This window comes from Capricornis sumatraensis, chromosome 22, assembly GCF_032405125.1.
Source record: "Capricornis sumatraensis isolate serow.1 chromosome 22, serow.2, whole genome shotgun sequence".
NCBI classification, from domain to species: domain Eukaryota; kingdom Metazoa; phylum Chordata; class Mammalia; order Artiodactyla; family Bovidae; genus Capricornis; species Capricornis sumatraensis.
Window position 1 is genome coordinate 35,707,228 of NC_091090.1, and position 15,345 is coordinate 35,722,572.

The following is a 15,345-nucleotide window of genomic DNA, read 5'->3' on the forward strand; positions in this document are numbered from 1 at the left end:
AATAACATCCCCAAACTGTCTCTCTTCCGTCTTTAGCTGAAGATGGTATGTAAGGTGGTGCCATGGGCCATTTCAGAGAGTTAGTTACTCAGTGTCCCTGGGTATCCCCCATGTATACAAGAGGTATATGGGTTAATAAACTCCATGAAACAAGAATAATAGAAAAATCTGATAGCAGAAATGGGAAACTCAAGGTTGGAAGATAAGACTGAGAAAATCTCCCAGAAAGTTGGGGGTGGGGAGGGGTAAGAAAAAGATGAAAAAAGAGAAGAGAAGCAGTTTTTTTAAAAAAAAAAAGAAAAAAAACTAGCAGATTAAGAAACACAATTTGAATAATAGAAGTTTAAGTAAAAGAATATAGAGAAAAAGGAAGCAAAGAAATTATGAAAAATAATTCAATAAAAATTCCAGAAGCAAGAGATACAAATTTCCAAATTGAAATGGCTCATGAGTGCCTAACACATGGGTTTTAACAAAACAAGATCAAAAAACCCACACAGAACATATCATCATAAGATGTCAACATACTAAGAACAGAGAGAAGATCCCAAATACTTTCTGAGAAGCAGAAAAACAAGCCACAAACAAAGGATGAGGACTCAAGGTGACACTGGATTCTTAGAGCAACATTAGAAGTGAGAGGATAAGGGGACCAGGTCTTCAAAATTCTAAAGAAAGATGGATTCCGATCTAAAGTTCTGTAGCTGCCACAGTATTAACCAGAATGCAAGACATATGAGTTTCAGAAACTCACCTCCTGTGCTTCCTTCTTCAGCAAGTAACCAGAGGAGGTGCTGCCCCAAAACAAGAATGAAGGAACGAAGAGGATGACCCGGCCAAAGGAAACGGGAAAGTCACAGGAATGAGTGAGGAGACACCCCCGGCAGATGGCGAAGTGGGGCCCCAGGACGACAGCAGGGGGCCAGACCTAAAGGCCAGGCTGGGGTGGTCAGACAGGAGTGAAGTACGTGCCCAGGAAGATGAAACTGAGAAGATGTGAGGAAACAGAGACCATTCATACCTTCACCGAGATTTAGAAGGCATGTCAGTGACAGGTATCCGGAAAACTAAGCAGACGCAAAAGGGGACAATTATCACCTCCAGGGAAAAGAAAAAGTTGGAAAGGCAATATAATCACTGCATGTTGTATAACTCAGCTCTGAACATTTATTTACATGCTTATAATGAAGTAAATATGAAATACTGATGTAGCCAACAATTATGACACAGTTAACTAAAATGAAAAATGTGATAGCGGAAATGGAAAACTCAGGGTTGGAAGATAAAACTGAGAAAATCTCAAAGAGTTGAGGCAGGGAGGGGTAAGAAAAAGGTGAAAAGACAGAAGTGTATGTGTGTTTGCCTGCAAGTGTTTGGTGGACAGTAGGGTCAGACTAGGAGCTACATCATCATCCCCTACAGTAAGAAGCCACTGGTTATGGTCACTATTTAAAACTGAAAAACAAATAGCAACAACAACAAAGTTATTATGAAATATGGAAACAAAACTAAACAGCTAAAAGAACAGGAATTAATTGCCTCTGGGGAACAGGGAAAGAAACAAGGTCTGTTTTAAATTTCTTTTTTATAAAACACCTCTGACATTTTAAACTACGAGAAGCATGTGGAACTTCGATTTTCAAACTTCCTTCATACTACTTGATGGTTTGACCTATGCCTGGACCTCTACATAGAAAACTGACAACAATCTGTTTTTATGTAACAAAAAGAAATGAAATCACAGCTTCTAGTAGATTCCATCATTATTTGATGAAAATTGATGCACCAGTTCTATTTGCATACTAGAACATGAAGAGAATCCTAAAGCAGTATCTTCTAAGGGTTTTACACCTTATAAAGTTTGCCCAGCTTTCCCTGGGCTTATTAGAGGAGGAGGTGACTTTAAGGGCAGAGGAGGTCCCCCTGGCAGTGACGACACGTACAATCCGGATTGAATGTGCACAGACCGCTCCACTAATTCAACATCAAAAGTTTGGGACAAGGAGAGCCTATAGTATTGGATACAGGCCAAGATTGTCTTGATTCATTCAACCAAGAGTGACTGAGGGCAGATTACACATTACGGACTACGTCAGCCAAAGTTATAATGAGAAATCAGACCCAGGCATTTGTTTGTGAAGGACAGTATTCTACAGGAAGAAAAGATTTGAAAACAAATCATTAAGCAGGATTTCCCCATTTGGCTCAGTTTATGTTGGTACTTCCTGAATTTTTTGCATTTAGACTATGTTCATCCATTCCCCACAATGTAAAAAAGAAAAAACAAACAAACAAAACTCAGGGGTTATGTTGCTCTAACAGATGTATGCAGAAGATGAAAAGAAAAAAAGTGTCAAGTCAGCAATAGACAAAGGGTTGTTAATTGGGGAGGAGAGGAAATGAGGCAGGGAAAAGCTTCAAAGAATAAATTATATTTACACTGGATCTTGAAGGAGAGAATAGAATTTTCCCCAGTATGGCAAGCTTCAAGGCCAGTGTCAAAGGAGATAAATAATTGGGTCCTAAAGCTTATAACATTCAGTAAGTTATACTGTTATGGATATAAAAATTTAACTTGCTCCCACCTTGCCATCCTGCAAAGGCAAGATAAGGCACATCAATCTATATGATGTTTTCCTTCCCTGTGCCCGGCTTGCCCACCCTCCACTTATCAGAATGGTTTAAATTAGTTCCTGGATTTGATATCTCAAAGTGAAGAACACTTCACTGACACAAATCCTTATTCAGAGTGTACTTGGGAATGGATTTGCATTTAGTTGGAGATTAAACAACTTGGTACAAGTCATGCTTAAAGACTAGAGTGTTTCAAGTTAAGCTGTTAATAAAAATACCACTGAGTTGACGTCTAAGGAAACTCCATCTTGGTAATAAGAAAATTCAGACAGAACTTTTCAGAGGTTAAATCTGAAGTCTCTTTACTAATTCTGTTGTCGTTCTGACTCTGGTAAAGCTGTGCTACTTAGCAATAAATGATGTGTGCTCCCAGACATATCAAATTATAAACATGGGGAATTTAAAAATACAGTTGACCTCTGAATAATGAGGAAGTTAATTCACAGTCAGTCCTCAGTATCCGAGTTTGTCCATATCCACAGATGCAACCAGCCAGGGCCTGTGGAGTACCAAAGTATCTACTATTGAAAAACATCCACAAATAAGTGGGCCCAAGCCATTCAAACCTGCATTGTTCAAGGGTCCACTGTTAGTAATTTCAGCCTGTCAAATGTATCTCATTGTCTGAGATACATCCAGATGAATGTAATAAAGCCCTAAAAGAAAAAAAAAGCCTTGGGGAGATACATTTTGTGGCCTGATTTAGATAGTACAGTGGTTCTTCAACTTGAGTGTGCCTCAGTATACCCTGGAGGACTTATTAAAACACAGGTTGTCAGCCCCCACCTCTAGTTTCTGATTCAGTAGGTCTGGGGTACAGGTTTGAGAATTCATGTTTCTAACAAGTTCCCAATTGATGGTGGTCTTGCAAACCACCAGAAAAGTAAATCCTCTGTCAAATGTGTCTATCTTATATACTTATGAAATAAGAGCCTTAGTACACACTGAGTTTAAAATTATAACTGTTAGTAATTTAAATGTGAATTAAATGGTGTGATTAGTGAAATGACTCTGAACTCACTTGGAATCCATTTTGGTCACCTTCTTGGTGAAAAATTCATCTACACCTTCATCCACTCTCCCCATAAGACCGTTCTGCTCACCATCTTGGGAGACTATGCTGGTAGCACAGCCCTGCAAACCAAACAGGTGTGATATTAATTTATTAATTTACATTCAATATGCATCACTAGATTTGAGACACTGTGATAAAGGCCACAGCAAGGACACAACTGATGGAAATAGGGCCCTATAGTCTCCCAGAGTAGAAGTCAAATGTAGAAACAAGGGTAGAAAGAAACCAAAGTGAGAAATGCACTATGAACACAAAACCTGCTGAAGGCCTGAGGCTGAGTAAGTGCTGTCTTGGAAGCAGCTTGGAACCTAACAGGCTGTGAAGAGTCGTGTGTTCTTGAAGCACAGGAAGGCGTTGTGGGCATATTGGTAAGGCAGGAGAATGCATGAAAAAAATGACACTATGTTTTGAGAACAGTAATAATTCCAGTGACCAGGGGCATGAGGCTTATAGACAGAGTTAACTGCTGAGGGTAAACCTTAGCAGATACTAAAAGTGGCCACTCCAAACGCACCCTCACCCCTGCTCCCCACCGCCCACCACCCACCCCACCACACACACACTTGCTTCCTTTCTTTCTTACTGAAAGAACTCTGATTTCAAGACGTGAATACTTAAACAGTACTTCTATCTCCTTGCGATATACTTCTGGACAGTGAGATATAAGGGGGTTCATGGGCAGGTTTTCCTGCAGAAGAAGGGATGTATTTTTTTCTACACGGTTATGAGAGAGAGGATGTGATGTCTGAGCCATGCTAATCACCTGCAGTTCAAGAGGAACTGAGCCTGAGGATAAAACCCACCATGCTGAGGATGACAGAGCAGAACAGTGGAAGCTATGCCTATGCTGTGCTGAATAAACCCGTCCCGGACCCCGAGACTTTTCGAACTCTTGTTAAGTGAGAAAATAAGTATTTCTCATGGCTTAAGTCATTTCCAGTTCAGCATCTCTCATATCTCTCATTCATAAATGAATACTTTCCACCTAATAATACAAGGTCTGACCGTGAACAGCCTTGAATCCTATGTTAAAGAGTGTGAAATTTATTTTGCAGGTGAGAGGGAGCCCTGAAGAAGTGTCACGACCCAACCTGTTTTGGTCAGATAATTCTGGGGCAACATGAAGGCTACACTGGAAAAGGCGATATATTGCAGAAGGATATATTGGAGAATAGAATAAATCCTATTCAAGAACACAGTGAAAGACTTCTGTGATTGTTTAGTCTAATCTGGAAGAAGGTGTGGGAGTAAGTAGTAGGGAAATGAGAAAGAAAGAAAAAGACACTGCCTGAGATGAGGCTGAAGTTTCCAGGCTGGGTAGATGACAGTGTGAGCCTAGGGAACATAGTTCAAAGATCTGATTTGAGGAAGAAGATGATGCATGTGATGTCAGGCAGTGTTGTCTGAGGTGCTGTGGAAATCCAGGCGCAGATGCCTAAAGCTTGGGTCTCGGGACAGAAGCTTATGAGGAGCTATAAAGAAGTCATTTAGCACTCTAGCATTTGTCTTTGAATGGACAACTCACAGTGAATTCAATAACATGCTTGGTTTTGTGTCTGTGAAAGTGTACTACTATTTCACACAGATAGGTTTGGGCCATTGAGAAAGAACATGCATCTTGCCCATTCTCTTGGGCACAGGACAGATTCCCATGTGGTTGTGATATCTGGTCTGGATATCTTGCCACAGAGCAGTGGGAAAACTCCTTTCTGTGATCTTGATTTGCAAGTCTCAAGCTGCCTCTAGGGGAAGCTGGCTCTCGTCTGCACAGGCATTGTTTAAAAAAAAAAAAGACCCATGATTAGGTTTAAACAACCATCCGTTCCATTCACTGGCAACGTCCATTATGGAAACGAGCTGTGTGTTTGAGTTCACGGTTGTGAAATGCTGAAAAGTGAGCAGATAACAGGTAACAGACCAAGAACCCTGTGAAATGTGAAAACAATTATACCTTTCATCTGAATGGTGCTTTCTAGTGGAGCCAGGCTTTCCTGTGCATTGCAGGAGAGCAGAGAAACAGCCAAGTTTAATAATACAGTTATGGAGGGAAAGCAGCTCATTGAATAACTTCTGTTTTGATTACAAAAGTCAAAGCAGCACAGAACTAGCTTGGATATAACTTTTCCTCTTGTAAAAGAAGGCTGGAATTTCTACAGTAATAATCGCCCCTAAGTTTGTACAGTGCTTGATCATTTACTGTTATCTTTCTACCTACCCTTTGAACCGAAAAGGAAAGACAGTCTTATCCTGGGTTGTGGTTAGTCCCAGATCAAACCATGGCTCAGAGTGTGAGGGGCTCCTGCTTAGGTCACCCGACTGAGGGATGGCAAGGGCGCAACCCCAGAATACATGCTTGTAACCTAGGGCATCCTTCCATGGCACCCTCACTTCCCCTCAGAGGCTGCCTCTCAAATTCCTCTTCCCATTTTGAGGGGGAAAAACAGTTTTTTAACAAGCATAATTTCTCCTTTCAGCCCTTTTCTTTTTTCCTGCTTTGAAACAATTCACAGCTAGCACAGAAGGTCTCTGGGGACATGAACAATCAACAGGTTTCAGAGATGGAGGCAGGCTGAGTTCAACAAGCAGTCTGCTTTCCCATCTTGCAGGACCAGCCAGTTTTTACAGAACCTTAGAGACCCCGGGTCCAACTCTATCATTTTAGAAATAAAGAGACTAGGAGTAGAGAGATTGAGAAGTCCAGTATCACTGGGAGACCTTGAGCAAGATGCAGCTGAAAATGCACCTGTTGAAAGTGAGAGGTGTCAGCAGCCTGTAAGAAGAGCAGCAGGAACACTGAGGACTGAAATGACAGGCGGCTCGTCAGAGGAGTTCAAGGCCAAACACGCATGTGGCTGTAGCTCAGTTTCCAGCAGAATGAAAGGAAAGGACATTCAGACATCAGAAGTTCTCAAAATTCCACTTGATTTTGGTCTTTTCTGTCAAGGATTATAAATTTCATACTAAAAAGGGGAGCGGAGCTGGTGCGAAGGGAGTGCAGAAAACCTTACCCCTGCGCTGGCTGGAACCCACTGCATCTGTGCTCAGAGGAAGGATTTTGCAAATAAAATCACAAGTGGTTGTTGTTGGTGTCTGAGAAAGAAAGAGGGCAGATTTCTCATCGCCTGTGTATATATAAGTAAATGCTACAAGGATAACTTGTGACTGCTTAGAAGATAAGCCGGTGATTATGAAGACTAAAGACAATTCAGACCACCCTCTGTTCTTCCTTTGCTGGGATTATTAAGATGAATGCACCAGGGCAACACCGGAGGAGATGCACCTGAATTTTGACAAGGCAGCTGTCAGATCTCTCCTAATGTCTCCACAGGCCGGATGGAGGGAGATAGGCAGGAAGCAAGAACAATTAGGTACATTAGTGACTCTGAACAAAAAACCCAACGAGTGCTAATTAGTGAGCTGAATAATCATGAAATCTTATACGCATGTATTAGGCAGTAAGAAACATGAAAAGAGCCAAGCAATCAAGCCAGGAAAAGGGGTAAAAGGAAGTAAAATAAATATAATTAAAAAAAAAAAAAATTAATGCACTTGAGAGGACTAGTAAAGCTGCTTCTTTGAAAAAGACTCCTAGATGGTAGGGAATCTGCCTGTAATGTAGGAGACCAGGGTTCAAGCCCTGGGTCAGGAAGATCCCTGAAGAAGCGAATGGCAACCCATTCCAATATTCTTGCCTGGAGAATTCCATGGGTCACAAAGAGTTGGACATGACTGAGTGACTATCACTTTCACTTTTAGTAAATGAGACCTTGCAAAATTAGGATAGATGCATTAAAATATATTAGAAATGAAATAAATTGGGACAGAGCTATTGAGACAAAAAAGAGATTAAAAACTCATAAGAATTCTAGAAACAACTAAATGAACTAAGTGGTCAATATCCTAGAAAAATAGAAATTACCAAAATGGTCTCAAGGAGAATTAGATAATCTGAATAGATCTGATGAAATAAAATTCATATATTATGGTAAGGCAAGAAAAATTTAAACATAAAATTTTTCTCTGCCCATCTGGACCTTCTCTCTCCCCTCCAGAGTGTATTATGAATCTACCTTAATCAGACCTACTTAGGAGATAATCTTGTAAGGGATCAGGATGTCCCACTTCTCACTTTGTACATGCAGGCCTGGACTGTGTGAACTGTCAGTACATCATCTGACATATAACCCTTTGTCTCAAAAACTTAGGTAACTGTGTTCTGACCTCTAATGGCAGGACAGTCCTGAAAGACTGTCTGTCTGTCTCCCAGGTTATAATCCTCAGGTTCCTGCAAATAAAATTTTCCACTTCTTTCTTAGATTGACTGTTGATTAATTTTTTTGTCAACAGATCTGTAACAAAAGAAATCAAATCCCTAGTTTAAAAAAAAAAAATCCACCTATGAGCATTACGTGCACACAACACGTCAGGCCCAGGTGGCTTTCTAGGAGAGGAACAGAAAATCTATATGACATGCAAACTCTGCTCCAGAAAACAGGAGAGGAGAAAAAGCAGAAAGGTCCTCAACTAACTTTATGAAGATAGTTGTGATGTAGTGATCTATAACAAGAAATACACACTTCATCTTCATCCCTATTTCTGGCCAGATCTCTTACACCTTTGGAATTTCCTGATGAGAGCCATAAAGGTGTTTTGATTACATTAATGAAGTGACTTTGGAACCACCTAAAGATAGGGGTTGATATCCAGGAGACCCAACCACGTGATTAGAGGGTTGAACTTTCAGTCCCAGTCCCTGAACTTTAGGGAGCTGAGACGGTCTGGAAGTTTAATCATTGTCAATGACCAGTGATTTAGTCAATTATGACTGAATAATGAAGTCTCCCTTAAATCCCCTGAAGGACAAGGTTGGGAGAGCTGCTGGGTGGGTGAACATGTGGAGATGCAGGGAAGGTGACGTGCTGGAGAGGGCGTGGAAGCGCTGAGCCCCTCCTCAACATCTCTCCCTAAGCATGCTGTTCTTGAGTTACATCCTTTTATAATAAATGGGTAATTCAGTATGTAATGTGTATGTTAACTGCTATAACAAATTAATCATACCCAAAAAGGATCGTGGGAATCTCTGATTTACATCCCATTAGTCAGTATGGGCAACAGCTGCCAACTAAGATTGTTTTCGGCCCTGTGGTTCTATAGGAATTAAGCCATTAGTCACTGCAGTCACTGCCCTTCAACACACCCTGAAAGGAGTTCAGGGTGCAGGTCAGGAATGAGGCTCTCTGTGATTTGGGAAAACTGGCAGAATAGGACTTCAGACAGTTCAATATTTTCAAGAGAAAATTTTCTCAACCTAATTTCATGCATCTTCCTGTACTTAGAAAAGTACTGAAATCATTAAGATATCTGCACCTCATGACCAGCAGTAACCTTTTACTGCTACTGACCTCCGCCAGCTCTATGAGCAGGTTTCTGAGAGGCTGTCCCCAGGCTATAGTCCTCAGCAAGACTCCAAAGAGAACTGAAACTCACAGATCTCACCCTGTGTGTTTTCATTTCAGTTGACAGTATCCTCTATAATAAACCAGTAATAGTAGGCAAAATCTCTTGAGTTCTGTGAGCCATTCTAGCAAATTATCTAAGCAAAAGAAGGGAGCATGGAAACCCCCCATGAAGTTACAGTCAGAAGTACAGGAAACGACCTGGGACTGGTGTCTGAAGTGAGTGTACCCCGGAGCCCTTCACTTGAGGAGTCAGAATTGAACTGAACTGTAGACAGCCAGTTGTGTCCAGAGAGCTGAAGAATTAATCAGTGTAGGAGGGAAAAACCCACACATTCAGAATTAGACATGTTCAAATTAAGAACAGCCTCCATACTTGGGCTTTGAGAATTCTGATACCCAGAAAAGCCCACTGGGGCATTAGGCATCAAGGACAAGCTCTAGAAAAGCTGATTGACTTAGGGTGGGCTAGGGCTACCTAGTCTGTCGAAACAAAACCAAAACAACACTAATATTAAATGACTGCTGCTGCTAAATGCTGCAACCTTCTCACCCTCCACTGGAAAATGCAGGTGGTGGGGCCTGTGCAGCAGCTTCACAGAGTTCAATGTGAAAGCACTTTGAAAACTGCAAACTCTGTGCATCCAAGGGAGAGCAAACTGTGTACACTCACTAAGCCTCTGGGAAGAAGTGAGATCTGTTCAGACCCAGGACCATAATCCGTTATCCAAGGACAACAGACCCTGTGCTAGCATCCCTAGGATGGAGCACCCTGGGGTGTGCTGACCCTAGAAATCCTAGCTTTCCTGTGGACAAAGTCAAGATCTCTCTAGAATAGACCTGAGTACATTCCTCCACCAAAACTCTGCTACTGCTTTCTTCCCTTCACTCTTTCTCATTTCTCAAATGACTAAAAGAAAAAATCATTCTCTTTCCCAGGGTCACCAACTTACGGGGAAGTTAACCCTTGTGTCACATATATGTTATACCGCTAATGACTCTCCACAAGGAAAGAGCCAGAGGAACCGTTTATTCCATAACCAAGTAGAATGTGGTGTGTGCGGTGTATCCTTTCCCTATCTGAAAAGGCTTTTCCCTTGTTTAAAAAAAGAGAGAGAGAGTAGTTTATTCCTCAAATAATATGTAAAAGTGCACTAAGAAGTACGTTGGAAAAGAAAACAATTCACTAAAATTTGTTTTTCTGAAACCATGTCAGGCTATTCAGAATCAAATTAGAGAGCAACCAAATACGAGCACCCAGGATCTGGTATGAGCAAATGCCTGACCACTCGGATAACTGGTTGTGACTTTTCTCCATTTACAACTCCAGTCATCCACCTGTCATCCAATGAGTACTGAATGCCTGATATGTTCTAAATTCATGCTAAGTGCTCAACACACAACTATAGATGATAAACCACACGCTTCCCACATGGAGCTTACACACAAGGAGGCCATGCTTAGGAAACACTGTACAGCAAGGGCTGTAACAGGGTAAAAGCGTCAGGCACTGGGGGAGCGGGGCTTCCATGGAGGGTTGCTCAGGCTGTGCACTGTGCACAGCCAGCGTATGAGAACAGCCTTCTGCAGAGTCGTGCACCCCCATCTATGTGCGAGTACAGAGATGGAGACAAGGAGGGCTTCTTGGAAGAAGTCATGCCTCATTGGAGGTCTGCAGGATGAGTAGTTATCCATCCAGGAGCTAAGGGTGGGGGGATGAGGGAGTGGGGAGAGAGGAAGCCATGACCAAAAGGCTATATCACCAGAGGCTTGAAACACAGGATGTGAGCGAGGGCTACAGGGATGATGAGGAGGAAGGGGAGGAGCAGGCGGGGCTGACGGCAGGGAGATGGTGGTCAGGATCATATCCAGGTTTCTAGCTTTTCACCAGTGATGCTCCTTGTGGACCAGGGCAGGTTCATAGAGAAAGGCTCCTAGTTTTGAGTTTGTTGAATGTGAGTTGTTCTGGGACATTCAAGTTCAGGAGGCAGGTGAATATCTGAAGTTAGAGTTCAGCAGAGGGGGCAGGAGTCAACAACAGGGATGACCGAAGCCATGGGTTCAGATGGCATCACCCAGACAAATAATACGCTCACAGGCCAGGCAGAGGGAAGCAGCAAAGGCATCACTGGAGAGGTGAATAGAAAAGAGAGTGATGCTCAGAGGCCCTGAAGGATGGAGATTTCCAGGTCAAGTAACTGCTCCAATGTCAAGCACGCTGACAGCTGCCAAGTGTCCACAGGGTTAGGTGAAGAGTGACCTTTAGCAGGGCAGATCGAGGGTGGAGAGGTGCAGAATGCAGACTTTGGTGGGGTGTAGAGTGACGGCAAGCTGAGGAAGAAACACCACAGGCACAGAGAGAAAAGACTAACCAGAGAGACATGGGATCAATTGCATTAAGCCTCATTAGCACAAACAATTCCATCTTCCCCTGAGTAAAGAGCAAGGTGTTGAGAGGCACACCATTTGCATGGTCCTCCCGGTAAGGTGTCTTCTCCACCTCCCAGTTTGTGGGTTATCAAAAGCCAGGGGGCCAGAGCAGGTCAGAACACGGAGGTGCGGGAGTATATGGGGGCCCTCCAAAATCTAACGCAAGCAATTTTTAATCACAAATCAATTCTTCAGTACTTATTTTCCATATTTTTATACCCATGCACTATACAACTCTATAGAGTAGCCTGTTTATCATACCCACATGATTGATATTTTCATAAAGATTTCAAGGGGGCAACTTTGTTCCAAAGGGTTGAAAACTTTCCAGCGTTCTCTTTTATGAAAGTGTTGAGCACCAAGTGAGATATTTTGCATGAATCTCACACATACGTAGAGGTTCTAATCTCCTTAACTACTTTCACGTATACAAGGTACTTTTATAAGGCTCTGCAGTTTTCCCTGGAGGAGGACAGTGAGGGGCCACCAGGCCACCTACCGCTGGGTGTGTGGACTGCTGCTTCTTAGCCCGTTTTGGTCTTAACTTGGTAAAGTGCTCCAGCTTCCTTCCTTCCTCGGACGGCAAGTCAGAGATAAACCCTGAGCTCCGCTTCTCTTGTCTGATGGATGGAAAAGGCGGGTCTTCGATATGAATGGGCACTTCTTCTAGGGCTTTATCTAGATCGAATTCCATTTCTAAAAGAAAGCAAAGCCCCAGGCTGAAGATTACTGCATGGAGATGGATAAAAATTTGCTAAAAGTAATTTTAAGTCTATCAGGGAATAGCAAACACCCATTCACAAATCACTTAACCCTCTTAACTTAGAGCATCCCTGCGAAGTATCCCTGAAGTGGTCCAAGGTCCTTGTTAAGGGTGTTTCATAGTTATAAGAAAATGACTGACAAGTGAAATACTCACCAAAAGCCCTGGAAACAGGCCGCAGCATTCGGCTGTGGATAGTCTTCCTTTTGGATTTAGGAGTCATCTACCAATAAAATAAAGAAAGTACTTAGAGAGTTTTCCCATAAAACCTGACCTCCAAACTTTAGAAACATCTGGCAGGTATAGGGCAGGGTAGTAATATTAGGGACCAATCGTCTTAAGCTCAGCATTTTACTTTTTTAGAGGATGGCTGGTGACCTCTGACAACCTGACTACAAAGACTAAGCTGAGACATTTATAAATGTTTGTCATTTTCTCAAATGATATACAGCCCACTTATTTTCCCCAGGCCTAATCAGTTAAATGCTATTTTTATCGCTAAAAAGAACAATGAACAGTATAAATTTAACTCCCAGCTTCACATGAGGATGTTAAAACGGATACAACGAATAAGAAGGAAAGACTATAAAAATCAGTTGCTAAAAATTGCAAGCATGATCATTCACTGTTCATTATCACAGCAATATGAGCAACATTGGACTCTGCATTTTAATGATTTAAGTTATTTAACTGCTTTGTTTCACATTTCTACCACAAAAATTTTGACCTTTATATTATGGGAAAAGACCATGAAGACCAAAGCAAGTTGCCATGTCTGTATCTGCTGTCACTTCTCATCTTCGATCCTGTTTGTCCTTTAAAAAAGGGAGACTAAAACCCAAGCCATGGCTGAAATTTCTTAAGAGCCTTTTTTCCAGCATTGGTGTCAACTGTTGATTGTGTAAAGTCAAATCCAAGGAAGACATCAGCATCTCCCTCAACAAAATCACTCCTGTCAAAGCTGGAAGGGACCTTTGTCATCACCTCCACAAACAAATTCTAATGAAGAAACTGAGTCACAGAGATGATAAAGGACACCATTCAAGTGAACAGGAGCAGGGCCAGGGACAGAGTCAGCTATAAAAGTCAGCCCAGCATCCCTCCTACCGCACCACTTGTTATCAGTATACAAATGGATGGCTTTTAGGAATGTTAAATGTTTGATACTAGAAACTGGCATTGGTGAAAACTGAGAGATATCATAACTGAAAGAACTTAGTTTGTAGACTTTCATTTCACTTAGGAGGCTGTCATCTAAAGCTTTCTCAAAAAAAAAAAATCCACAAGGTTGATAACCTTTCTTCAGTTCAAAGAATAAATTTTCTTGTTGATCTTTAAAGCAAAGAGCTTTACAGTTTTGATGATTCTATGCCAGTTTTAATAATAAAACTTTTGTTATTACTTATTACTTGAGAGAAAAGGGAGATTAAAACATGATGAGCAATAGAATTTAAATCTAGACTGGTCTTCCTGAAATATACAATGAAACTAGCAGATTTGGTTCTTTCAAGAGGTTTTTTTTTTCTTTTTTAAAGGCAGACAATCAGAAGAATATCTTTTTATAAAACATGGGCTTTACAGGTTCAATAGAAATACAACCAATCTAATGCAACTGGAAAGGAATCCAGTTTCAAGGTAGTTCTCTCCAAAACTCGCCTTGCAGTGGGCTGAAGGAAGCCTCACTAGTCTATTCTTAAGTGAAATCTCTAAAAATAATTTTGAAGGAGACACAAACTACCAAAATACATGCTGTATTTAGTCATGAAAACTTTAGTATTCTACCCACTTTGTGCACAACCTTTATAGGCAGAAGGATCAAGAAGTAGATTGGGATATAATTTCCAGCCAATTCACTTACATAGTCACAGATAAATAGGAAAGTACTTTAAAAATGCATAGCGTGGAGATGTCTTCCAATATTTTTCTCTGACTCTTGATTAGATTTATAAGAGAATTTATAAAATAATTTGGGCAAAAATAATCTGGATCAAGTTTCCCCATTTTGCTTTTATAATGAATACCAAATACATGCAAAACATAATAATTACATTTCAAATAATCATAATTTTTAAATACATACAAGAAATATGGAATTACATATAATACATATATATAATAGATAGCAAAGATAGAAACTCATTTACAAACTGATGCCTAACTATAAATGGCCATTCAACTCAATCTAATTTTATAGACATATTGAGAAACATACAAAATCATCATTAGGATTTCTGATGGTTGACATTAATCAAAGGAACCAGTTTGCCTTTCTTAGTCTAGCTTTGCAATGCCTCAAAACCTAGGGTATGAAATTTGAATATCAGAAGCATGCATTCTAATGCATTTTCATTGCTTTATTTCATATGCTCTTTACAAGAGAATATAACTTCCATTGCATTTCGCATAAAATTCTTTATATTTGACACATTTGTGAGTTCTAAATTTCTGCCATGTTTGGACAAGGCTGATGGCCTTTTGCTAAAATTTGCAGGGCTTGCCATCAGGCTGGTTTCTACAATTGGTGTTAAGAACACAACCTGATTTTATACGTGTCTTCTGATGGATGAACTCTTACCATCTCTTTCTTTCATAAGAAAGAATAAATATGAGTTTAAGTATAACAAGAAAAAAAAGGAATTTTATTTCTATATATTTTTCTTTCTTTTCTCTGTAATCGTTTCTTCCTTAACAGTTTAATGGACAATATGGACTTGCTGAGTCTTACTGGCTTATTCCTATGGTTCTACTACATATAAACTAAAACAAGAGGAATATAAGAATGCGCTATAATTATCCACCTAAGCGTACACTTAGGAACACATATTGTATGTGTCTCCAGAAACATGGTTTCATGCACCCTTGCTCCTCCTCCTCACACCTGTCGGTTAGATGAATTGAATCCTGGAAAAAAAAAAATCTGGTTTTACCATCCAGATTTAGATTTACTCTCTCCTGTTTTTGGACCAAAATAAAAGGGCTACTTTTCT

General features: G+C 40.8%; 1 protein-coding gene across 2 annotated transcripts in view; it reads right to left on the reverse strand.

Annotated features, from left to right (window-relative positions):
* Positions 1–15,345, reverse strand: part of CARMIL1 (capping protein regulator and myosin 1 linker 1) — a 309,643-nt gene that overhangs the window by 15,804 nt on the left and 278,494 nt on the right. For both annotated transcript variants that reach the window (XM_068960927.1, XM_068960928.1), the window contains exons 30-32: positions 12,515–12,581; positions 12,095–12,291; positions 3,656–3,768 (exon numbers count right to left, since the gene is read on the reverse strand). In XM_068960927.1, coding sequence (XP_068817028.1) covers positions 3,656–3,768; positions 12,095–12,291; positions 12,515–12,581 — 377 coding nt within the window. The remainder of the gene's footprint in view (positions 1–3,655; positions 3,769–12,094; positions 12,292–12,514; positions 12,582–15,345) is intronic.